Consider the following 25,467-nt stretch of genomic DNA (forward strand, 5'->3'; position numbering starts at 1 on the left):
AGCCGCGGCTCGGTCAGTGCAGCGAGAGAGAAGAGCCGGCTTCTTGCCTCACCCCCACCTGGGCACCTCACCCCCACCCGGGGCACCTCGCCCCCACCCGGGCACCTCGCCCCCACCCGGGTACCTCGCCCCCACCCGGGGCACCTCGCCCCCACCCGGGTACCTCGCCCCCACCCGGGGCACCTCGCCCCCAACCGGGTACCTCGCCCCCACCCGGGGCACCTCGCCCCCACCCGGGTACCTCGCCCCCACCCGGGCACCTCGCCCCCACCCGGGTACCTCACCCCCACCCGGGGCACCTCGCCCCCACCCGGGGCACCTCGCCCCCACCCGGGCACCTCGCCCCCACCCGGGGCACCTCGCCCCCCCCCCGGGCACCTCGCCCCCACCCGGGTACCTCACCCCCACCCAGGGCACCTCGCCTCCACCCGGGGCACCTCACCCCCAGGCCATGCCCTCCGAGTGCACTGAAAACAAATCCGATGGGAGCAGAGTCTGCCTCACTTCATGAGCTAATGAGAAAGGTTACAAACGGTGCTTTCATTTTTGTCTTTGTGCTCATTTCCCAACGGTAATATCAACAAACATGAAGAAAATCTTTTTAAGCAAAAGACTGATGAAGCAATTAGAGAAAAGCAAAGTGCTGAATGTCCAAAACTGTTTTTGCTGCGTTTCCTCTTGAGGGCAGTTGGAGACTTCAGGTGTCATGCAACTTGCCTTGGGCTAGTCTCAGAAGGCTTTGCGCACTTCTACTGATAATCTGATGAAACAGTCAGGAGGGAGAAAACAAAAAGATATGAATACTATTAAGCACATTCTCACTTTAAATTTTTTTGCATTGTTAAAATTCATAAATCAATTTAATAAATGACAGAAATGCTTTATTTCTTTAATACAGAATATATCATATTGCACTCCAGTTGCAAGTAGTGTGTAGAAAAAACTCCATTTAGAAACTGCCATCACTGTTGTCTGGGCCTGATGTTTTCTGGTATCACCAACCCTAACCAAAGCACTGACCTTTGATCCTACTGAAAAAATGCAACGTTCAGTAAAGCTTCCTTTTTATTCCAGTGTCAAAGGCCAGCAGTTCAACAACCACACGTGTGTATACATACATCCACGCAACACGGCTGAGGGACTGCTGACCTGTCCATACCCTTGGGGAAGGCTGCTGCCAAGTTATTTCTCCCCTTTACTCACATTGTTTTCTTTCCGTTATGTTTATCACCTTATTTTACTGCTATTCCTTCAGGAACAAACGCAGGTATCTTGCAGCAGTAACTACTGCTCATCCTTGTGTGCAAAGCAGCTACAGAGGAGCTGCAGAGTTGGATTTTTCTCAGAGTCACTCAGCAAATTGAGGACACTCAGGTTGAGACAAGAACTCACCTCTAACCACGTACACAAGACACGAGGCCGGGCCAGGGGTAGGGGTAGAAGGGAAGGAGAATTAACTCACTTCTCTGGGAGTTTGGGGCTGCCCTATTCCCCTATTCTTCACACTCCATCTCTGATACCTGCTTCCAAAGCTCACCCCACCTGCATTCTTCTCTTCCCACCACTGAAGGTGCAGATGCTTCTAGAAGATCTCGGTGGTTTTAAGTGAAAATGAATCTGTTTTTGTATTTTCACCTATTATATGAATGATGAGTGTGCACCATCTTGATCTTAGGTCAGTCTGACCCAGGCTGCAGTTTGGAGAGGCACAAAACTTTTACTTACAGCTTTCACATAGAAAGTTAATGATATACCTGACAATAAGGAAATTGAGTATATAAAAAGATTATTTATTTATTTATTTTGAGACAGAGTCTCACTGTGTTGCCTGGGCTAGAGTGCTGTGGCGTCAGCCTAGCTCACAGCAACCTCAAACTCCTGGGTTTAAGCGATCCTCCTGCCTCAGCTTCCCAAGTAGCTGGGACGACAGGCATGTGCCACCATGCCTGGCTAATTTTTTTTTCTATATATATTTTCAGTTGGCCTATTTATGTCTTTCTATTTATAGTAGAGATGGGGTCTCACTCTTGCTCAGGCTAGTTTCGAACTCCCGACCTTGAGCGATCAGCCTGCCTTGGCCTCCCAGAGTGCTAGGATTACAGGCGTGAGCCACCGCGCCGGGCCATAAAAAGACCATTTAAAAACCTCTCTCATCTTTGACATTATCATTTTAAACTAAATGAAATACAGCGAACAGCAAAATAGCATTTTGGAGCAACAACTGGGGAAAAAATCTCAGATCAGGGGACCTGCCTTCTTGACGCGGGGTCTACACTGAGGAAGGTACATCTGTTGGCCAGCAAAGCCCCCTCAGTGTGTACCTGGGACTCACCTGAAAACAAACCACTACAGCACGGAACACTTTACTCAGTGCCCAACACACCACTCACAGTCAAAACTAAACAATGAATATAAAAAGACCAAAGAGATTTAAAACTATACTGACAAGAACTAAAACCACATGAAGTAAAATAAAACTATCTGAAGACTAATAACTGTATAAAAATAGATATTTAAGTAACTCAAAGACCTACTCTCACAGTAAAACAGTTATAAAAAAATAAACCTATTAAACAAATACACGAACGTATCAAAATGGAATGGTTCGTAAACTACAGTACCATTGAGAAACTCATTTCTCTCCCCTCCATATTCTTCTCTCTAGTGATTTTGTTCTTGAAGAGACGTATTTTGGTAAAACATAGTGAGCTTTGAAAAGAGTTGACTGGGTAACACATTTTCTTTGAGTTGTCATGGATACAAAGTTTCTCTCAGAAGGTTCGGAATCTGAATCTATTTATCCTAGTGTTGTAGCAATTTCAGAATGAAGGTACCTGTCAACCCCTGCCCGCGTTTGGACCCTACTTCCCCAGACCCCTGGAGGCTGCTCCCCGCTTCCAAATACACTCTTTGAAGGAAGGAGAGAACCGGTGCCAAGTTCAGGGCTGGTGCCCTTTCTGGAGGTTGGAACAAGAGGACACGGAGCACATTCTAAATGTGGGGCAGCAAACGTGCGGTGGAAACTCCAAGATTCTCCAGCCAACTCTCCGGAAACTGTCCAGCACAAGCAAAGGTTTCCTTTAGCAGTAAGTACTCAACTCTAACTTGTCTTTTAGCGGGTACTTCCACACTCCTACAACCCAAATGGAGAGTGGCATTAATAGAACAACCTTCTACCCTCAAGTGATTTTAAAAGTGCATTCTGGGCTGGGCGTGGTGGCTCACGCCTGTAATCCCAGCACTCTGGGAGGCTGAGGTGGTCGGATTGCTCCAGGTCTGGAGTTCGAAACCAGCCTGAGTGAGACCCCGTCTCTACTAAAAATAGAAACTAATTAATTGACCAACTAAAAATATATATACAAAAAATTAGCCGGGCATGGTGGCACATGCCTGTAGTCCCAGCTACTGGGGAGGCTGAGGCAGGAGGATTGCTTGAGCCCAGGAGTTTGAGGTTGCTGTGAGCTAGGCTGACGCCACGGCACTCACTCTAGCCTGGGCAACAAAGCTAGACTCTGTCTCAAAAAAAAAAAAAAAAAAAGTGTGTTCTGACTGATTAAATAAGATCATCAGTTGCACAGTTTAGGAGTTTAGTAATGTGGCAGTTTACAGAGTAGCGATGCTTTGGAAGCCGAGCTGTGTGCATGGTGTGTGTGGGTTGTGAGTTCGCTCTCTGTCCGCCGTAGCATCGAAGCAGAACACACCTTCTCACGATCACTTTGATGTGAATGGTGCCAGTCAGCCTGGGGTGGTCACAAGAAGCACACGCCAAGCATTCATGCTTGGTTTTCGTGCTCTTTGCATTTAAAAAAAAATCAAATTGTAGGGTCAAAAAGATGACCTTAAAAATATTTCCAAACGGTTTTCTAGCTTCCCACCAAAAGCAAGGATAGGTCTACTTCAAACAGGGAAAATGTCTCTGGGTGCTTCAGCTATTACAGTCAGCAGACTTTCAGCGTCTGTGTTCCCCGTGTTCTCTACAGCATTTCAAACCTCCTGCAATCACTCAAGCTTTGTCGATGGGGTGCTTTATTCCCGGGAATAGCAGTCACGTCGTCGCCTAGGCGCACTGGACAAGTGGCCCTGGGGTCCCACGTCACCCGACCCACTTTAGAAGAAGCCCACAGAGTCGGGAAGGCTGGCTTCCTGAGGAGTCAAAGAAAACAGAGTCAACCTCAGTTCAGGCAAGAGTTGGAATACGAGACGTTATACTACAAGGTCTGGACCCTGTGGTTTTCGGTTTTGTGACATTCTCTGCATTTAAAAGTATCTTCTTTTTGAGTTTTGAATTTTAAAAAGAAGTCAGTCGCTTTATTAAATGCAGTTATCGTCTGGTTTCTCTGTGAGAGCAAATCTCTGCCTCCCTGCAGGCCTTTTTCTGGGCTTTTGAAATTTCTCTTTGCCTCCAACTACTCACGGGGAAAACTTTGAATATTGGTAAGCCCAGTGCTAACTCCCAGAGATGGACAACAAAATAGGAAACAGGCAGGCAGCCCCACTAAATATTTGAAGGCAAACAGATTCCTCCCTTTTCAAACACCAGTGTCTCTTGAAGGCCCAGGTGCTGAAGGTGCAGAAGGCAGGGGAAGGCGGCTCCTCAAGCGTGTGTTTGCCTACAATGTGCTCCTGGCTGGTCACTGCCGAGCTTTCCAGAGTCACCAAAGAGGAAAGGAGCAGAAAGCCCAGGGTGTCCCCTGTCTACTTGTTCTGCGTGCCCTTAGCACCTTTGTAAACGTGAGACCCAGTTCTGTTCCAGGAACTTTCCCTGGGCTTCTACAGGTACTTCTTTCTTTCTTTTGTCGAGGATAAATGTTAAAAGATAGCTGTGGGATATCTGAGTATTTTTGCCTTGAAATTAAACAATGTTTATCCCTAATTATCCCAAAAGACAAGTCACCATTCTTTTATGCCAATATTAAAAGCAGCAACTTATATACTCTATGCAAAACAGAAAGATATCCATCTTGGCAAGTCCCCAGTTTGATGAAGTGAAGGACAGGAAGATGACTAAGTCCCAGCAGACAGAAGAGCAATCTTCCTGAATTATACTCTGGGAAGCAGAACACGAAAATTGCCCATGTGTAACTGTTACTCACAGATCTCCGGTGGCCTTGCATGCTGTTCTGTGAGTCAGTCTCCAGTTCCGATTTTCTCAGTTTTGAAAAGCAAACATTTTTACCCCATGGGTCAGAAACTTATGAACTGATTATTTTGTTCTGGATGAGATATCTTTATTATAATTTATAAATCCCTACTACCAAGGAGACAAACACCTCCATAAAATGTATTTCTTTTCTTTTCTTTTTTTTTTGTTTGAGACTGAGGCTCACTTTGTTGCCCAGGCTAGAGTGAGTGCCGTGGCGTCAGCCTAGCTCACAGCAACCTCAATCTCCTGGGCTCAAGCGATCCTCCTGCCTCAGCCTCCCATGTAGCTGGGACTACAGGCATGTGCCACCATGCCCAGCTAATTTTTTGTATATATATTTTTAGTTGGTCGATTAATTTCTGTCTATTTTTAGTAGAGACAGGGTCTCGCTGTTGCTCAGGCTGGTTTTGGACTCCTGACCTCGAGCAATCCGCCCGCCTCGGCCTCCCAGGGTGTTAGAATTACAGGCGTGAGCCACCGCGCCCCGCCTAAAATGTATTTATTTTCTCTTTCACTTGGAAGGTTTACCTTTGTTCATCTCAAATTTTCTGAATTTTTCATGAAATCCTAAACCGAATCCTTACAGATTTCAACAGAGAAAGCACAGCTTGGATTCTTGCTTCCACATCTTCCCAAAGTTATGGAACTGGCCTTGGAACAAGTGATTCCTGTGCAGAACGCCAGAGGATCACCCACTGACCACCTGTGAGCACGCCGTGGGACCGGCTGTCTGGGCTGTCTGGGCTGGCACCTCTCCATGACCGGGAGAGGACTGAGGTCAGGAGCAGACACCAGCCCAGTGGGCTGCAGACAGCCCAGGGACCGCACTTCCTTCTCACAGTCCCCCACCCCCACGAGTTAAGTCATCGCACGCCAAGCTGGGGCCTGTGGGGCACAAGTGTGGAGTCTTCACAGCGCTGGGGCTGCCAGTTCCACACAAACCCACAGCAGGCTCTGTGTGACTGTCCCCTGCTGTGGGCACCACCGTGAAACTCCTCCTCGCAAGGCAGGGACACTGTCTCTGCTTGGAACACACGGGATTAAGGTGGAGGGAGAGACGGGGTGGCAAACAGACACAGACAGCTCTGCTCTTCTGTCAATTTGCCCTTGGAACCTGCCCTCCCCCTCCCTCTTGCTTCAACTCCTTTTCTCTGTCATAAAAGTGAAAGCTTTCACAGGCTAACCAAACTTCCTATATTTTTCATAGGTTCAAACCTAAAAGGGCTTTGGAAAGGTTACTTAAAAGACTAAATCCTAAATTCTCTTTCAGGTCACTGTTTTGACACTGGAGTGCGAGGGGTGGCCCTGGGTCTGCAGGGGCCAGAGGGGCTTCTTTCATTATTTATGCTGTCAGGTTTCATTTGGTGTGTCTGTCACCTTGTTATCTCACCACTATTTATTTGTACCTACTGGCTGCACAGGTTCCGGCTACCTGGAGGGAACTTATTCACAAATTTACCTTTTACGGGATTCAATAGATAGTGCTTTTTTTTGTTTTCCTTTTTCCAGTTCCAATCATGGAATTGCACAGAATATAAACGTAGAGGTAGGGAATCATCTCTGCCTCCCTTTGTTTTGTGGACAAAGAAGGCTGGTGTACAGTCACTTGCTAACAGAAGACAGGCCCCCAGCCTGGTTTGGGGCTCCACGGGCCAGAAGGTGTCCCCCCCACGGTCCACGCCCACCCAGCCTCCTCCCCACCTCCCTGTTCCCAGCCCCAGCATGAGGACGCCCTTCCCAGCATTTGCCCCTCTCAGATCTGCCCTGTGAAAAATACAAATTAATGTTTGTGTTTTTTTTTTTTTAAATTGACTGCCTATATACATTCTTTGGGGACTTAGGCTAGAGAAAATGCAAATCTTCCATAAATGATAGGGAAGAATTTAAATCCTGAGCCTTCTGAGTTGAAGCAAAACAAAGTATTCACCTCCTCGCGCTGATTTTCACCAAGGACGCGGCTGGAGTTTACTGGGGATGTCTCCGTCCTCAGACGCCCTGCGGCAGCCCTACACAATCCCACAGGCCCATGCTGTGCCTCAGTGGTTTATCTCGCTGGCACACAAAATAATCTCATCTGGTAATTTAGCAAGCTGCCATTGAAGGGCAAGAGGAGAAAGGTGCTGCAATGTTTAAACTCGTGGTTCTCAGAGGGGGCCCTGTACAGGTACCTCCTCTTCCCCATTCCCCAAATGCCCGCGCAGGGGGAAGAGCAGGTGCAGCGAGGACGAACGTCCTGTGCTAGCGGTGTTCGGGTGTTGGAAGGGAAGAAAGCTACTTCCTGTAGTGTCATCAGAGGCGAACAAACTGAGCATCACAGCAGTCTAGAACTCTGATACATTAGTTACAATCTACCCAATCCCCCTGTTTAACAAACTGAAGCTCTCAAAACAATTTAAACAAAATTTAGCTAAATAAAAAAATTTTTTATTGCTAAACGAATGCCAAAGTGCTAACAAGGCCCTGTAGAGACCCTCACTTTGGGAAAGGCCCCTGAGACCGTACAGGGCCTTCCTTTCTGCGCAGGCGCGCAGCAGGGCCACCCTGGGGCTGCGCGTGGAGCAGGTGGCTTCTCACAGGACTGGGGCTCTCAGGCCATTCCCAACACGGGAAATCACACCGGCAGGGGTGTAAAACTGCCAGCAGACAGGAATTTACAATTCTGATTTCTCTTATTTTCACAGTAACAAGCCTGCCACCGCGTTAACTCACAGAACTGCCCTTCCTTCTAGGCGCTCAGGCGGCGGCGCGCTCCTGGGCCTGCAGGTGCCTGTGTCGGTGCCTTCTGCTCCCCAGCTGTGGTGGCTCCGCTCGTGGGCCTCTGCGTCCCCCATCTCCTGGGGCCCTTCCACTGTCCGTCCTGGAATCAGAGCATCGGCTGGGACCAGCCGCATCCGCCGGCCACGCTGACCGGGTCCTCCCCGGCAGGACCGGCTTCCCACCCTGCTTTCCGGGCGCGCACCTCGGGTCCCGGTGTCCGCGAGCGCAGGCCGTCACGCCGGCCCCTGCAGCCCCTGGCTGGGCGTCTCCTTGGCCTTCCTGCAGGTGTACAGCCACTTGATGATGCGGGCGTTCCTCTCGATGACCGAGGTGGTGCTGGGCACCTGCTCCGTCAGCTCCTCTTCCTGCAGCCCGTCTGCACCGCCGCCGCTGTGCCGCGAGAAGCCGCTGTCGGAGGTGGCGACGCTCACGCTGCGCACCTTGAGGCCCGCACGGTCCGACCCCACGGAGAAGTTCTCCCTGCCAAGGGCCTCCACCACCTCGGGGTCCAGACCGCAGTACTGGAAGAAGCTGTCGAACTCGGCCATGGCCGCGGAGTAGCGGGAGCTGAGGTCCGACTGCGAGCGCCGCAGCCCCCCGCGCCTCGCCGCCCGCAGCTCGGGGCACGGGCGCGCAACCGGGACCCCGGAGGGCGCTGCGGCCGGCGGGGCGGGGGCCGGGGTCTCGCGAGGCGCGGGGGCCGCTGGCGCTGCGGGGGCCGGGGTCTCTCGAGGCGCGGGGGCCGCTGCAGCTTCGGGGGCCGCTGCGGGGCCGGGCTTGCTCGGGCCGGCCTCCCCGCCCCCGGCCTTGCCCTCCTCTCCCAGCCGGGGCGTCTCAGGCGGCACCTTGTCCTTGCCCGGCCCCTGGAAAAGCTTCTTCACCAGGCTCGCCCTGGAGCCGTCAGCGCCGGGTCCTCGCACGAACTCGCATTTCTGCCGGTAGATGACCAGCGAGTCCGGCCTCAGCGGCTTCCGCGCAATGGCCCTGCGCGCCACCGGACCCGGGGCGCGGGCCGGGGGCCCGGGGTTGTGGCCCTGCTCCTTGACCGCCCCGGGGCCGCTGTCCTCGGAAGCAGAGCCCCGGCCAGCCCCCGGCCGGCCCCGCAAGTACTTGGCGCGGTCTGCCGCCAGCCTCTCCACCGCGCTCCTGCGCGCCGGCCGCGCCGCGTCCGCGTCCCGGGGAGCCGCGAGGTCCTGGGGAAGGAACCGCTCGCGCGGGGGCGCGTCCAGGGCCGCCTGGGCGCGCATTCTCGGGGGACAGGCTCCGGTCCGGCGGACACCCTCCGGCGTTTCGGCGCGGGTCCGTCCGGGTGCCAGTTCCGACGACCGCGCGGGGTCGGGAACAGCGCCCAATTGCCCTGCGGCCCGGTCGGGAGTGGGGGCAAACCTGAGTCCCCACCGATTGGCGAATCGCCCTCGCGCCCGCCCCGCCGGCTCCTCTCCGTCTGCCTCCACCTTACCTAAGGCTGGCTCCTCCCCGCCCACTGCCGCGGCCCGCCCTCACCTTGCGCAAGGCACCCAGTCCCGCCCCTCACCTCCCGCTCGGCGTCTCGGTCCCCCGCCCGTCTGGCACCCTCTCACCTCTGGCCCTAGGGCCCTCACCTTCTGCCTGGCGTTTCCGCCCACCGCCAGTCCTCGCCTCAGATCGGGTGTCCACGCCCCTGCACCCGGCACCTCCACACCTCCCGCCCCTCACCTCCCGCCCAGGGCTTCCGCCTTCCCTCACCTCCTGGCGGGCGCTGGGGCAAACCGGTGCCGAGAGGGCAGCGCGCCCAGGCTGGCTCTCGGCGCCAGGAGCCTCCGCCCGGCGGGGCAGTGGGGGAGACGGCGCTCGCGGGGGCCGGGTCGCGGCCGCCTCCTCCCTGGCTCGGGAGCCCCTGCGGTCACCGCGGGACACTGGTACTTTCGGAGGGGACAGGGGGCCGAGGGGATGGGCTCCTCCCAGGCAGGTGTCTCGCGTCCTTTGAATTCTTAAAGTGACCTCAGCGTGCTTGGAAACTCAAGTGCCTGTCTCTACCTGGGGTCGCGTTCTCACTGTCAGAGAGGAGTCGGGTACGCAGGGACAGAAAGCGCAGCGCACGAGTCTGTGTGTGGAGCCGGCGGGCCTGGACGCGGCCCGTCCTCCGCACCGCGGGCCGCGCGCGTGGCCAGGCCGGAGGACGCGCCGGGCCCGCGGGGGAGCAGGCCGGTGCCGCGGGCGCAGCCCGGCGCGCCTGGAACAGGCCCGACCAAGCGCCAGAATCGTTAACGTTTACTATAACCGAAGCAACGGGAACCGCGGTTTCCCAGGCGGTGAGTCAGCTCAGGAATGCTGAAAGTGTAAGAGAAAACATTTCCAAAATTCCATTCTTTCCAAAATCTGGACAAAAGACTAAAAATATCTGCCAGGCAAGTGGAACGTTCACGTTATCTCTTCCGTGAAGGCCAACTCGAGAACGTGCTGCCCTCGAGAAGTCGCGGTCCGTGGGCGGGCAGGTGCGGCAGGTGGGTCTGATTCCTTTCCAGAAACGCGTCTCGCTTGCCAGGGGCGGAGGGGGCGGGGATCGCAGCGGCCGCGCGCCGAGTGGCCTTGGGGTCTGTGGCTCCTCTGGGCCCCCGCGAGGCTAATGTGCCGGAACAGAAGCACAGGAAAGTCTTCGGGAACTGGCCCAGCCTGATAGCCTGGCTGGAGATTCCAAGGGGTGAAGGAGAGATAGGGAGAGGGGATGGCGGAGAGAGCGGGGGGAGGGAGGAGAGCAGCAGGGGAGAGAACGAGAGAGACTTTGACGGAGACAGAAAAACCGGCTCTGTAGCAGGGCGCTGGGGGTGGGGTCTGGGGGGGCCCAAAGTCCGGCCTGCTCACCAAACCTGATCTCTAAGTCAGAGGGAAAAAAACAAACAAACCCTTTTTCATTGCTTAGTCCGAGTTGGCATCTTTTCCTAATCTGCACCACTTCATGTGCAACAGCAGCAGTTGAGAGAGGGAAGAGGAGGGGAGGGGAGGGGAGGGGAGGGGAGGGGGGGGAGGGGAGGGGAGGGGAGAGAGCGCCCCTGAGTGCAGGGCCTTTGGAGTTTGAGCCCGCATGCACCATTTAGCTATGTTCCTTTGCACAGGTAACCAGCTTCTCAGGGCCTTTGTTTTGTCACTGTTTTGTGGCTTAGAACACTCACTGCTCGTGCGGAGCACTGAGGAAATGTCAGCCCGAAGGGCCCGGGCTTGGGTCTGGCCTCAGCTCCGCCTTCTCGAGAGGCTGTGACATTGGACCTCCCAAAGCCTTCCGTTGCTCCTCTGCATTTAGAGCTCATCATATCCGCCTGTAGAGTTCTTGCTAAGGCTGCTGAGCTTGCTTACAAACGGCTTAGCCTTGAATCTGCTACAGAGCAAATGTTCAATAAATGTTCATTTTTATTGTTTTGATGAGTGTGAGTTGTTACATTTTGAACATGATAAGTGAATTTGCAACGAAAGTCAACTCACATTAGACAAAACTAATTACAGGTATATTTGTAATTTTCCATCTATTTCAGGCAGATAATTTACTGGGAAAATGGAGCTAGTGTAGTAAAATACTGAAAAGAGCATTGTCTCAATGAAGTGTTCTTGTTTCTCAACTGGTAGTGTATCTTTGAGGCTATTTCTTTTCTGGCATTGGCTTAAAAGTCTTGGTCTGACCAGGAAAACATGCTTAAAAATTCAATGATCCAGTAACTCTACTGCCAGAAATTTATCCTAAGGAACAAAGAAGAGACGTGTACACAGCACGAAGGTATTCATTGCAGACAGATGGTTGAGGTTAACCTACACGCACCAATGGGAAGAAGGCTGGATAATGTACAAGCTACCCTCAGGATGGAGAATTATGCCACCATTTACAGTCAGGCTTCCAAGAATATTGTACAGAGTGGGACATTATCACAATGTGTGTGAGATCGTAAAGTAGCACAGCTATAGTAGCAGTCCTCAGCATATGGTCCAGGGAATGTGTGGGTCCTGAGATGTTTTTGGAAGGTCTGCGAGGTCAGAATTATTTTCATAATAACACTAAGATCTGCCTTTGCTTTCTCCATATCTTATGAGTGTATAGTGTAGTTATCTAGAGATTAGTGACATGCTGTAATGCTATACCATTTAGAGCTAGCAATGTGTGCATTCGAAACATTTATCAACTTTCATTTTAATACAAGCCATAGAACCAAAGCTTATTAAAATCTTCAATAACTTTTAAGAGTTAAAGAGGTCCTGAGAATAAAAAGTTTAAAAATTGTTGGTGTGTATTATAAGCACAAATATTTAAAAAGTGTAGATATAGGGAAAAATGGGAGGCAAACACAACATTGGTTCTCATTTTATTAATTCATTCAAGATACATTATTGAGTCCATAGAATGTGCTGAGTGTTTTGACCTATACTTTCATTTTTTTTTCTTTTTTTGTTGAGACAGAGTCTCGCTTTGTTGCCCAGGGTAGAGTGAGTGCCGTGGCGTCAGCCTAGCTCACTGCAACCTCAAACTCCTGGGCTCAAGCAATCCTGCTGCCTCGGCCTCCCGAGTAGCTGGGACTATAGGCATGCGCCACCATGCCCGGCTAATTTTTTCTCTATATATATTAGTTGGCCAATTAAATTTCTTTATATTTATAGTAGAGACGGGGTCTCGCTCTTGCTCAGGCTGGTTTTGAACTCCTGACCTTGAGCAATCCGCCCGCTTCGGCCTCCCAGAGTGCTAGGATTACAGGCCTGAGCCACCACGCCCAACCATGTATCTTTTTATTACGACAAATATAAAAGTAAACTCTGAAAAAGTTTGACAACACTCTTGATTTAAAGGTAGAGAAAAAAGTTTGACAATACTCTTGATTTAAAGGTAGAGAAATGGAAACACGCTTTTGATTGAGTGTAAATTGCTAAAATTACTTTCAAGAATCATTGTCCAATATCTAATAAGTTTGAAGATGAAAGTACTCTGCCACTTAGCAATTCTTGTTTTGAGTGTATTCCCTGATTGTATCCATGTGCACAAGGAAAGCATGACACATGTATGCTCATTGAATTGTATGTGTTTCAGCAACCCACATGTCTGTTGGCAGGGGAATGTAACAATCAGTTCTGATTGTTCATGCAATGAATACATTAAAACAGCCAACATGAATGAACTGGATTGTATATATGGACTTTGATAAATCTGGAAAACAATGTTGAATAAAAACATAAATACAGAATATTATGTACATTTTAATATCTAAGTAAAAAGAATAGGAAACTTATGTTATTTTGCATACTCAGCTATGAGGAATTGTATAAAAATATGGTATGAATATACACCAAATTCATTGTAGAAGTTTCCTCTGGGGAAGAGGAGAATGGAATAGGGGACTCAACATTAGTTGCGATGTTTATTTTCAGGAAAAACAGATTTAAAACAAATATGAAAAGTCTCTTTCTCTCAAGTTCATTCTCTCTCTCTCTCTCTCTCTCTCTCTCTCTCTCTCTCTCTCTCTCTCTCTCAGAATAAGCCTTTTATGGCCGGGGCGGTGGCTCATGCCTATAATCCTAGTACTCTGGGAGGCCGAGGAGGGCGGATTGCTCCAGGTCCGGAGTTCGAAACCAGCCTCAGCAAGAGCGAGACCCCGTCTCTACTACAAATAGAAACTAATTGGCCAACTAATATATATAGAAAAAATGAGCCGGGTGTGGTGGCGCATGCCTGTAGTCCCAGCTACTCCGGAGGCTGAGGCAGGAGGATCGCTTGAGCCCAGGAGTTTGAGGTTGCTGTGAGCTAGGCTGACTCCATGGCACTCATTCTAGCCTGGGAAACAAAGCGAGACTCTGTCTCAAAAAAATAAAAAAATAAAAAGTCAGCATGAAGGGGTGAATATTTAAAGGGAAGAGAATTAACTCAGTTTGGCACATCTTTGGTTTAGGTTTTAGTAATCAATTGAAACGGAAAGAGCCAGTAGCCAGTTGAACTGAAATAACGTCTGAAACCATGGCAACGGAAGATGTGCCAAGGAGCAAAAAGAGGACTTAAAGAATGAGAGAGGTGGACCCGACAGACAGACGTTCACAGACATCATACAACAGCCACAGAAGACACAATCTCCTCATTGCCACATGGGACACTCCTCAGGATAGATAACGTGTTAGGCCACAAAACAAGTAGCAATACATCTTAAAAAATTGAAATTATATCAACTATCTTCTCAGACCACAATGGAATAAAATTAGAAATTGATAGCAAGAACTTTGGAAATTGCTCAGATACCTGGAAATTAAACAACATGCTCCTGAATGACGAATGGGTCAATGAAGAAATTAAGAAGGAAACAAAAAAAATCTTGAAACAAATAAAAATAGAAACACAACATATTAAAACCTATTGGATACAGTAAAAGCAGTAGTAAAAAGGAAGTTTATAGCATTAAATGTCCACATCAAAAAAGTAGAAAGATTTCAAATAAACCACCTAATGATACCCCTCAGGAACTCAAAAAGCAACAACAAACCAAACCAAAAATCGGTAGAAAGAAAGAAATAATAATGAAACACCGGAGCAGAATTAAATGAAAAGAGGCAAAAAAGAAAAGATCAACAAAATGAAAAATTATTTTTTCAAAAGATGAACAAAATTGACAATCCATTAGCTAGATGAAGAAAAAAAGAAAGAAGACCCAAACCAATTAAATCAGAAAGAAAAAAAGAGACACTACGACTTACAGCACAGAAGTAAAAACGATCCCTCAAGACTACCATGAGCAAGTGTGCATCAGAAAACCAGAACACCTGATGGAGATGGATAAATTCCTGGACCTGTACAACCTGCCAAGATTGAACCAGGAGGAAACAGAAAACCTGAACAGAACAATAATGAGCAATGAGATTGAATCAGTAATAAAAAGTCTCCCAACAAGGAAGAGCCCAGGGATGGATGGCTTCACTACTCAGTTCTATCAAACTGTTAAAGAACTCATACCAATTCTCCTCAAACTATTCCAGAACACTGAAGAGGAGGGAATTCTTTCTAACTCATTCTATGCGACCAGCGTTGCCCTGGCACCGAAAACCAGACAACGACATAACATAAAAAAGAACTATAGGCTAATCTCCCAGATGAACAAAGACGTAAAAGTTCTCAGCAAAACACTAGTAAACCAAATCCAGTAGCACATCAAAAAGATAATACACCATAATCAAGTGGGATTTATCCCAGGGATGCAAGGATGGTTCAAGTATGCAAATCAATAAATGTGATACATCACATCAATAGAATGAAGGACAAAACCATGCGATCATCTTAGTGCAAAAAGAGCATTTGATAAAATTCAACATCCCTTCATGATAAAAACTTTCAACAAATTAGGCACAGAAGAAGCAGACCTCCACGCAACAAAGACCGTGTGTGACAGACCTTCAGCTAACAACATAGTAAATGAGGAAGACTTGAAAGCTTTTTCCAACAGAGCTGGAACTAGACAAGGGTGCCCACTCTCACCACTCTCGTTCAACACAGTCCTGGAAGTCTGGCCAGAGCAGCTAGCAAGAGAGAGAAACAAAGGGCATCCAGACTGGAAAAGAGGAATACAGTTGTCCTTCTTAGCAGATGTGACATGATCTTATGTATAGAAATACTTAGTGATTCCACCATAAAACTCTTAGATAAATGCATTAATGTTGCAGGACACGAAACCAACATATAAAAATCAGTGGCCTTTCTGTACACCAATAACAAACTGGCTAAAAAAGAAATCAAGAAGGCAATCCCTTTTACAATATCTACAAAAATTATAAAATACCCAGGAATAAATCTAACCAAGGAGATGAAAGATCTCTAAAATGAAAACAACAAAACATTGATGAAAGAAATTGAAGAGCACATACAAAAAAATTGGAAAGACGTGCCATGTTCATGGATTGGGAGAATTGGTATAGTTAAAATATCCATGCTACCTGTGTTAGTCTGTTTTGCATTGCTATAAGGAGACACCAAGGCTGGGTAGTTTTTAATGAAAAGAAGTTTGTTTGGCTCATGGTTCTGCAGACTGTACACCCTGCTCTCAGCTGCACCTGTTCCCTGCTTCACCTCTGCTTTTTCTCCGTCTGGAAGTCGTCCAACAGCACTACTCAAAGGAAACTGCTAGCCTGCCTGGTACTGTCGGATGTTTTTCTTTTAAAAGTTTATGCAACATTTTTTCCAACCACATTATATAGGTTCCTCAAGTCCAGAACCTTTACTTTTCCATGTTTGGATCCCTAACAACTAGCAGAGTATCTGACATACAGGAGGTAATCAATATAGAAGTTTGTCAATTGATTTGTGTTTGTATTTTCTTGGTCAATTGTTGACATCTCAGCTTTTCAACTACTTCTTTAGAACAAGCTTAGTAAAATGCGACACTCAGACTTTGGTTCTAACAACATAGTTTCATGTTTTAGTTTGACTTCATAATCAGAAGTTAATTACAGTGTTAATGTTTTTGTTTATGAACTTCACATCTGTTTCCATAAAGATAATGGCAAGTCCTTGCATCTAGTGTGAAAGTTAAATTAAAAGTTTCTTTCAAAATTATTAAATAGCAATCTCTGATGAATGAGTTCTTGGCCTTTTTTTTATTCAAGTTGAGGGATTTGAAAAATATTTTCACTTAATTGCCTTGTTTTGTCCTGGTTATAATAATGCAAAGCTATGATATTCTAATGCTATTAATAATCATAATTCTGCTAATGCAGAATGGATTCTGGATTTCTTACAGTAAATTGCATAAAAACTAAAATATTTTTTCAAACAGTTTGTGAGCCACAATGTAAATTATTTTCTCTATCAAAAAACACTTTGATTTTTAATAGTACTTGTACTATTGAAAAAGTACTTGTACAAAAGTGCTTGCAACAGTTTTTACTAATTGATGTTAGTGCAGGCTGACTATAAGATGCAGAAGATCTGATTAGAGTTAGCAGATCATATATCCTTGTTTGTCTGAGACAATTTCGGGTTATGCCTGCCATCCTGGCATTATTATTAACACTGCTCCTTCACTCTCAGAAGCGTCTTAGTTTGTATGATGACTTGTATGGTCACTGTAGTTTTACTACAAGTGTTAAACTCTTGTGTGGCTTTGTGTAGCTTAATTTACTTTTTCTGGGTTCAATTCCCCAGTTTTGAAAACGAGGAGGCTGACTTACCTGACATGTGGAGTCGGGCTGGCTCCACTGTGACTAACCAGTGAAGGAAACCTGGCAGGTGTGAAGGGTGACGTTTCTATGGCTCCCTAGTTCTCAGGAAAACAGGCTCTGTTGTTAGAGAAATTCACATACAGGCTTTCTTAAAACCTTTCCTTAAACAAAATCCCAATGCCGCTTGCTCTCTGATCAGACGCTGATATGCTGATATTTGCTCAAGTCTGTGTGACTCATCCCCTCTAGTAAAGGCTTGTCAAGAATGCAAAGCCCTTCCAACAATCAACTCAGTCCCACATAGGTCTTTTTAAGTTTTAATTATTGTGGGTACATAATAGTTGTGCATCCTTATAGTGTACTTGTGATGTTTTGATACAGGCATACAATGTTGATTAATCAAATCAGGGTAATCGAGGTACCCATCACCTCAGGCATTTAACCTTTCTCTGGGTTAGGAACATTCCAATTCCACTCTTTTAGTTATTTTAAAGTATACCCTAGGCCGGGCTCGGTGGCTCAAGCCTGTCATCCTAGCACTCTGGGAGGCCGGGGCGGGTGGATTGCTCCAGGTCAGGAGTTTGAAACCAGCCTGAGCGAGACCCCATCTCTACTATAAATATAAAGAAATTAATTGGCCAACTAATGTATATATATATAGAAAAAATTAGCCAGGCATGGTGGCGCATGCCTTGTAGTCCCAGCTACTCGGGAGGCTGAAGCAGGAGGATTGCTTGAGCCCAGGAGTTTGAGGTTGCTGTGAGCTACGTTGACGCCACGGCACTCACTCTAGCCTGGGCAACAAAGTAAGACTCTGTCTCAAAAAAAAAATAAATAAAGTATACCCTAGCTTGTTGCTTATGCTCACTTTGTTGTGCCATTCTGTCTAACTATGTAACAATGTTTTCACACCTGTTAGCCTTTATCCCCCACTCCCCGCCACCCTTCCCAGCCTCTGGTAACCACCGCTCTACTCTCTGTCTCCATGAGATCAACTGTTTTGAATATTTAGCTCCCACACATGGGTGAGAACATGCGAGATTTGTCTTTCTGTGCTTGGCTTATTCTACTTAACACCATGTTCTTCGCTTCCAACCATATTGTTGCAAATGACAGGGTTTCGTTCTTCTTTGTGGGTACATAATATTCCACTGTGTGTCTGCACCACAGTTGCTGTGTCCGTCCATCCACTGACGGGTGCTGAGGCGGATTCCCAGTCTCGGCTGTAGTGGCTGGTGCTGCAGGAAGTATGGCAGTGTAGACACCTACTCTGTGCACCGAATCCCCTCCTTTGGGTACGCACCTGCCGTGGGATTGCTGGGTGACACAGCAGTGTAGGTTTTAAGTTAAATACATTTTACGTCTTCTGTAGACATAAGCTGGGGAAAGAGGTGGGTGGTGGGGGAGGGGCAGGAAGAAACAGTGACGGGCAGCAGCCTTGGGGAGGGACAGCTGCCGATCCCTGGGTGGCCAGGTGACAGGTGACGTGTGCACTGTCCATGGGGGAGGCTGGTGCTGCCTCAGGAATCAGTCTGTTAAGAGTACATCTAGGCCGGGCCCGGTGGCTCACGCCTATAATCCCAGGACTCCGGGAGGCCGAGGTGGGCGGAGTGGTCGAGGTCAGGAATTCAAAACCAGCCTGAGCAAGAGCAAGACCCTGTCTCTATTATAAATAGAAAGAAATTAATTGGAAAACTAATATATATAGAAACAATTAGCCAGGCATGGTGGCACATGCCTGTAGTCCCAGCTACTCGGGAGGCTGAGGCAGCAGGATTGCTTGAGCCCAGGAGTTTCAGGTTGCTGTGACCTAGGCTGACGCCACAGCACTCACTCTAGCCAGGGCCAAAAAAAAAAAAAAAAAAAAAAAAATGCATCTATTAAAAGAGGGATTTTCAACCTGAATTTGGCAATATCTGGGATCCTCAAAAGTAATAAGAGGTTCCATTAGCTATTTACTTTTTCTTTTCTTTCATTTTTTTTTGAGACATAGTCTCACTCTGTTGCCTGGGCTAGCGTGCCATGGTGTCAGCCTAGCTCACAGCAACCTCAAACTCCTGGGCTCAAAAGATCCTCCTGCCTCAGCCTCCAGAGTAGCTGGGACTACAGGCACGCGACACCATGCCCAGCTAATATTTTTTTCCATATATTTTTAGTTGGCCAATTAATTTGTTTCTATTTTTAGTAGAAATGGGGTCTTGCTCTTGCTCAGGCTGGTTTCGAACTCCTGACCTTTAGCTATCCTCCTGTCTTGGCCTCCCAGAGTGCTAGGATTACAGGCGTGAGCCACCACGCCTGGCCCCATTAGCTATTTTTGATATTTTGAAAATCCGAGTGGAAATGGCTCATCTGCAGCACTTTATAGCTGTCTTCGGCTACCCCCATCCCTGCTTCCAGCCAGAATCACATGACTCCACGGTGAGACTACAAGAACAAGAAAAATAACCAGACACAAGTGAGTCTAGTTAAGACAATTCCCTGATCGCTGGAGATCCACCGGCTTTATTCTGCTCATTTTGGTGAGACACAGTAACTATAGCAGCGTCTGCTGATAACAAACACGCCTCAGGTAGTTTCTTTAGCTTGCGGGCTTTACTTGGGGGATAAAGGGCTTTGCTGAGAAAGTCAGAAAACACCCGCGATGAGAGACACAGACTGCTGTGTCACATGAAACACCCAAAGACCACATGAGCTACACGCGACGTCAGGAGATAGTTCCTCCTCTATATTGTGTTCCGGAGCCCCTCGCAGAGCAACTGGGCCGCCGTTCTGGTCTGGCGCTGTTCCTTCCAGAGACAAAGTTCCCTGGTGCGTGCCCTGGCCACGGCCCTGCCGGTGGTGCAGTCTCTGCGGCAACACTTGCTTATGGTCCAGGGTTTTCACCAACTCCAGAAAGCACTTGGATCTTAGCGACACCGAGGCAATTTATCAGGATGCAGTCACTGTATATAAATGCTTTTTCCCACTGGTTGTGGGCAGGCCGTGGGGCTGATCATGGCTAAATGCTGCGGAGCAAGGTGGAAGCGGGCCTGGGGTGGGGGGGTGGGTGAGGCTGCCGCTGGAAATTATAGGAAACAAGGTCCCCACAGGGATGTGATTACGGGAGGGGCAATTGGGCCCTAAGTCAAATAGCAATAGAATTCTTAGGTTCTAAATCAAAGTCATATTGAAAGCTCGTAAAGGGACTTTAGATTGCACTCCCTGAATCCGGGAAGACAGCTGTTTTCCCAAGGGGTCTGCACAACTCTGTTGTCGAAATCCTGGGAGGAATGCCCAGGAAATAGGTCCCCCCCATGAGCTAGGCCTGAGAAATGTCCTCTTACATTGTCCTCTTTGTGATTAAAATCACATATTAGCATTTTGAAGAACCGAGAACTTCTACATTAAAGAAATACATTTAATTTTATTTGCTATATAATCTCTCAAGTTTATTAGAGAAAAAAAAACTCCTGTTTGCCCACAAGTGTGTCATGCAAGACAGTTCAATGTAAATGCCTTTTTAATGCTTAAAAAAGTTGAAAAGAGATAAAGTATTCCTTAAATTCCTATTGTATGTCAGTAACTGTATTTTCTGTGTACTATCTCCTCACTCCTTACAACACAGAGCAACTTCACTGTCACTCACTGAAACACCAGCAGTCTTTCTGTAGCCGACTCAAATATCTGTTTTAAGTCAAGGCTATTTCTTCATGTTGACTTTCACAAACTTATGGAAAACTGACCGATGTCCCTTTACAAAAAGCCATTACAGTGATAATGAGCAACTTTCCTTTTAATAACTTTAACATTTTTTTCTAACTATTTACTCAACACTTTGAATCACTTCAGTCATCTTTTTTGAGCTTTCACTGGTTTTCCATTCTCTTCCTTATAATTACTCTAAGGTAGCATTGAAATTCATCAGAAAACAAGAAACAGGCCGGGTGTGGTGGCTCACGCCCGTAATCCTAGCACTCTGGGAGGCCAAGGCAGGTGGATTGCTACAGGCCAGTTGTTGAAAATTAGCCTGAGCGAGACCCCATCTCTACTAAAAATAGAAAGAAATTAATTGACCAACTAAAAATATATATACAAAAAATTAGCCGGGTATAGAGGTGCATACCTGTAGTCCCAGCTACTTGGGAGGCTGAGGCAGGAGGATTGCTTGAGCCCAGGAGTTTGAGGTTGCTGTGAGCTAGACTGATGCCAGGGCACTCACGCTAGCCTGAGCAACAGAGTGAGACTCTGTATCAAAAAAAAAAAAAAGAAAAGAAAAGAAAAGTAAACAAGAAACAGAGGGAAGGAGACTTCCTGTCCAGGAGCAGCTGCTGAGTCACCTCCCCAAGGCCGGATTCAGGAGGGCTGGGCTGGGCTGGGCCTTCCTGAGCTTGCTCCGGGCTGCCTGACAGGTATTCCGAGAACCTCCAGGAGTTGAATCATCCTTATCTCTTAGCTTTCCAGCGGGTGCCAAAGCAAGTGAGTTCCTGGTCCTTAGGAACATTGTGGGATGCCAGCCAGAAGGATGACCTGTCATAACTGCTCTTTCTTTTTTTTTCTTTTCTTATTTTTTTTGAGACAGAGTCTCGCTTTGTTGCCCAGGCTAGAGTGAGTGCCGTGGCGTCAGCCTAGCTCACAGCAACCTCAAACTCCTGGGCTCAAGTGATCCTCCTGCCTCAGCCTCCCGAGTAGCTGGGACTACAGGCACGCGCCACCATGCCCGGCTAATTTTTTCTATATATATTAGTTGGCCAATTAATTTGTTTCTATTTATAGTAGAGACAGGGTCTCGCTCTTGCTCAGGCTGGTTTCGAACTCCTGACCTGGAGCAATCCGCCCGCTCGGCCTCTCAGGGTGCTAGGATGACAGGCGTGAGCCACCTCACCTGGCCCTAACTGCTCTTTCTTAACCAGAACCCTTCCAGGGCCTTCTGATTTCAAGCTCATTCTTTTCTAAGCACCAAAGGAGGCAAGAAAAGCCTCATCTTTTTCTGCTGCACCCCTTTAATAGAAGGATTTGTTCTGTAAAACTCAGATTCAGGCCGGGCACGGTGGCTCACGCCTGTAATCCTAGCACTCTGGGAGGCTGAGGCGGGTGGATTGCTCGAGGTCAGGAGTTCAAAACCAGCCTGAGCGAGAGCGAGACCCCGTCTCTACTATAAATAGAAAGAAATTATTTGGCCAACTAACATATATAGAAAAAATTAGCCGGGCATGGTGGCAGATCCCTGTAGTCCCAGCTACTCGGGAGGCTGAGGCAGGAGGATTGCTTGAGCCCAGGAGTTTGAGGTTGCAGTGAGCTAGGCTGACGCCACGGCACTCACTCTAGCCTGGGCAACAGAGTGAGAGTCTGTCTCAAAAAAAAAAAAAACCTTGGATACAGTCAAAGGCCAGGTGTGGCCCCCAGGGGAAGGTCCCCACCATGACCTGGGTGAAAAAAAAGGAAGGTGTCAAACTACAGTCAAGTGGGTGTTTACAATTCTGCCTATAAAGCTGTAAAGGCATTGTGTGCGTGTTAATCTTCAATACATTTGGTTTTACATAAGCAACTGGCAATTCTTACATTACCTGCACTTGTTCTGACAGGGCGGATGAGGTTTCTGGAAACTAAAGACCTATCTCGACAAGCCTAATTGTTTTGTGTGTGGCTGGGGACAGGGGCAGTGGGTTGGCAGATTTGCTCTGGGCGGCCCAGCGATTGGCAGCTGCAGTGAGTTAGTGGGAGTTTATCGGCGCCACACTAAGAAACACTGCGTCCCTCTCTGAATCAACTAGTAAGTTTCCAAAACCAATCACTAAGAACTGGTTATTAATTTGTCAATGCAAATAAATGACTAAGGCACCAATCTGAACCAGTGGAGGTTGATTAAGCCAAGATTTTGAGAATGCGCCCAGGAAAAACATGAATTGCAGACAAGCTGTGGCTGTTTTTTGAAGAGGAGGTTGGGATTTTCAGCATTTTAAAGGCAACAGAGGGAAGGAAAAAGGCAGGGGACAGTGAAGAAGTAGTGGTTATACTTTGGTGAGGCCCAAGAAATCTTTCTTAAACGACACTCATCCTGTCAACTTGGGGCCCCACACTTTTGGCCTCATTTAACATTAATTACTTCTTTGGAGACTGCATCTCCAAATAGGTCCACACTAGCTTTTTTTTTTTTTTTTTTGAGACAGAGTCTTGCTTTGTTGCCCAGGCTAGAGTGAGTGCCGTGGTGTCAGCCTAGCTCACAGCAACCTCAAACTCCTGGGCTCAAGCGATCCTCCTGCCTCAGCCTCCCAAGTAGCTGTGACTACAGGCTTGCGCCACCATGCCCGGCTAATTTTTTCTATATATATTACTTGGTCCATTCATTTCTTTCTATTTATAGTAGAGATGTGGTCTTGCTCTTGTTCAGGCTGGTTTCGAACTCCTGACCTCGAGCAATCTGCCGCCTCCGCCTCCCAGAGAGCTAGGATGACAGGCGTGAGCCACCGTGTCCGGCCTCCACACTAGCTTTTAAGGCTTCCACATGTGAATTTTGGAGGTGCAAAGACATCCAGTCCATAACGGCCACCAAAAGCTCGGCCAGTGACAGAAAGCCTGCCAGGACCGTAGGAAGGTGATGGACATTCGGAAGACAAGATCTAACAGATGCACGAGTGTCGGCGACCTTGGAGGATCGGGGTGGAGGCGGAACAGGAAGTGCCAGGGGTCTGTCTCCCACACAGGCCCCAACTGCGGTGGCAGCGTCTGTCTGATGCGACTCCTCGGGAACCGTAGGGCCCGTCGAAGACTTGCAACTTTTAGGGGAAGTTTTGGACAGTACATTGTGGTGAGTTGTGGTAAACTGCAGCTCTGAGCTCTGCAGCGGCTATGCATCCCACAGCCCAGGCCCATGGCGAGCAGGTGCACACCTGCCCCTGGAGGGGTGGGCAGTAGTGGTCCTGTCCTGAGAATGAATGTTGGGGCTCTGTGCTCTAACTGCTGCTCTGAGCAAGAAGGTGCAGACTGGAGGCGGCAGCCACTGCCGGTGCACATTCCCCCGTTGTTGCAAACCCCTTCCTTTCAGGCTGAAGAAATTTCCAGGGTATTTAAGGACTGGCACCTCCCCCCCCACCCCCTGATTTCTCTCTTTTCCCTCTTTTGGGAGCTAGACATTGAGGACTAGAAAATTCAAAGGCAATTGCACAAATAGCTTTAATTAGAAAGTGACCACATGTGCCCAGAGAAAGACAAAGGCTCAAAAAAGATACGAGAAGACCTTAAGTTTAAAACCCAGGTTGAGGCCGGGCGCGGTGGCTCACGCCTGTAACCCTAGCACTCTGGGAGGCCGAGGTGGGTGGATTGCTCGAGGTCAGGAGTTCAAAACCAGCCTGAGCAAGAGCAAGACCCCCGTCTCTACTAAAAGTAGAAGGAAATTAATTGGCCAACTAATATATATAGAAAAAATTAGCCGGGCATGGTGGCACATGCCTGTGGTTCCAGCTACTTGGGAGGCTGAGGCAGCAGAATTGCTTGAGCCCAGGAGTTTGAGGTTGCTGTGAGCTAGTCTGACTCCACGGCACTCACTCTAGCCTGGGCAACAAAGTGAGACTCTATTTCTAAAAACAAACAAAAACAAAAAACCCAGGCTGATCTTTGGCACAGAGAGAGCTTACAATAATAATTTAAAAAAATAAAACAAAATAGTAAACAAGACAATGGCAAAAACAGCAAGCCCTGAGGAGAGGGCATAATCTGAGTACCAGAGTTGCCACCTTATTAGATGTAAATGTATGGTTTTCAAGAAAAACGTCACAAGACACCCACAGGAACAAGAAAGGAAGACATATTCAAAGGAAAAAGCAAATTGTCTCTGAAGAAAGATTATATGGCACACCCACTCAAGATGCTCAAAGAACTAAATGCAACATGTAGAAAGTCAAGAAAACATATATAAACAAAATGAAAATATCGATAAACAGAAAACATAACAAGAAACCAACAAGAAACTCCATATTTGAAAAGCAAATAACTAAAATGAAAAATTCACTAGATGAATTCAAAGACAGACTTGAGCAGGCAGAAGAAAGAAACAATGAACATGAAGATAGAATAATTGAAATTATTGAGTATTAAGAATAGAAAGAAACAAATTGAAGAAAAGTTAACAGAGTTAAAAGTACCTGTAGGGCACCATCAAGTGGACCAACAGATGCATTATTATTGTAGGAGTCTTAGAAAGAGGAGAGAAAGGGGAAGAGAGATTATTTGAAGAAATAATGCTGAAAACTTCCCAAGTTTGATGAAAGACACAAATATAACACCCACGTAGCTTAATGAATTCCGAATAGGATAACTCAAAGGGACCCATACAAAGACGCATATGTTCGCACTGTCGACACAGACAGACAAAGAGAATCTGAAAGCAGCAACTTGTCCCATACAAGGATCCTCGTGGGATAATCAGCAGATTTCTCATCAGAAACTCT

The 25,467-nt window shown here is 47.7% G+C and overlaps 1 protein-coding gene and 1 non-coding gene across 2 annotated transcripts; both read right to left on the reverse strand.

Moving 5' to 3' along the window:
* Positions 1-525: 525 nt before the first annotated feature.
* Positions 526-3,201, reverse strand: LOC105881554 (uncharacterized). The gene is made up of 2 exons (XR_001158798.3): positions 2,622-3,201; positions 526-760 (listed from the first exon to the last, which is right to left on the reverse strand). It is a non-coding gene; the product is annotated as an uncharacterized LOC105881554 (transcript).
* Positions 3,202-7,545: 4,344 nt separating this feature from the next.
* On the reverse strand, positions 7,546-9,360 carry FAM110C (family with sequence similarity 110 member C). The gene is made up of 2 exons (XM_076000505.1): positions 8,103-9,360; positions 7,546-8,000 (listed from the first exon to the last, which is right to left on the reverse strand). The coding sequence occupies exon 1, from the start codon at positions 9,145-9,147 to the stop codon at positions 8,134-8,136; it is 1,014 nt and encodes a 337-aa protein (XP_075856620.1). The 5' UTR covers positions 9,148-9,360; the 3' UTR covers positions 7,546-8,000; positions 8,103-8,133.
* Between the last annotated feature and the right edge of the window lie 16,107 nt (positions 9,361-25,467).

Source organism: Microcebus murinus, chromosome 3 (assembly GCF_040939455.1).
Source record: "Microcebus murinus isolate Inina chromosome 3, M.murinus_Inina_mat1.0, whole genome shotgun sequence".
Taxonomy (NCBI): Eukaryota; Metazoa; Chordata; class Mammalia; order Primates; family Cheirogaleidae; genus Microcebus; species Microcebus murinus.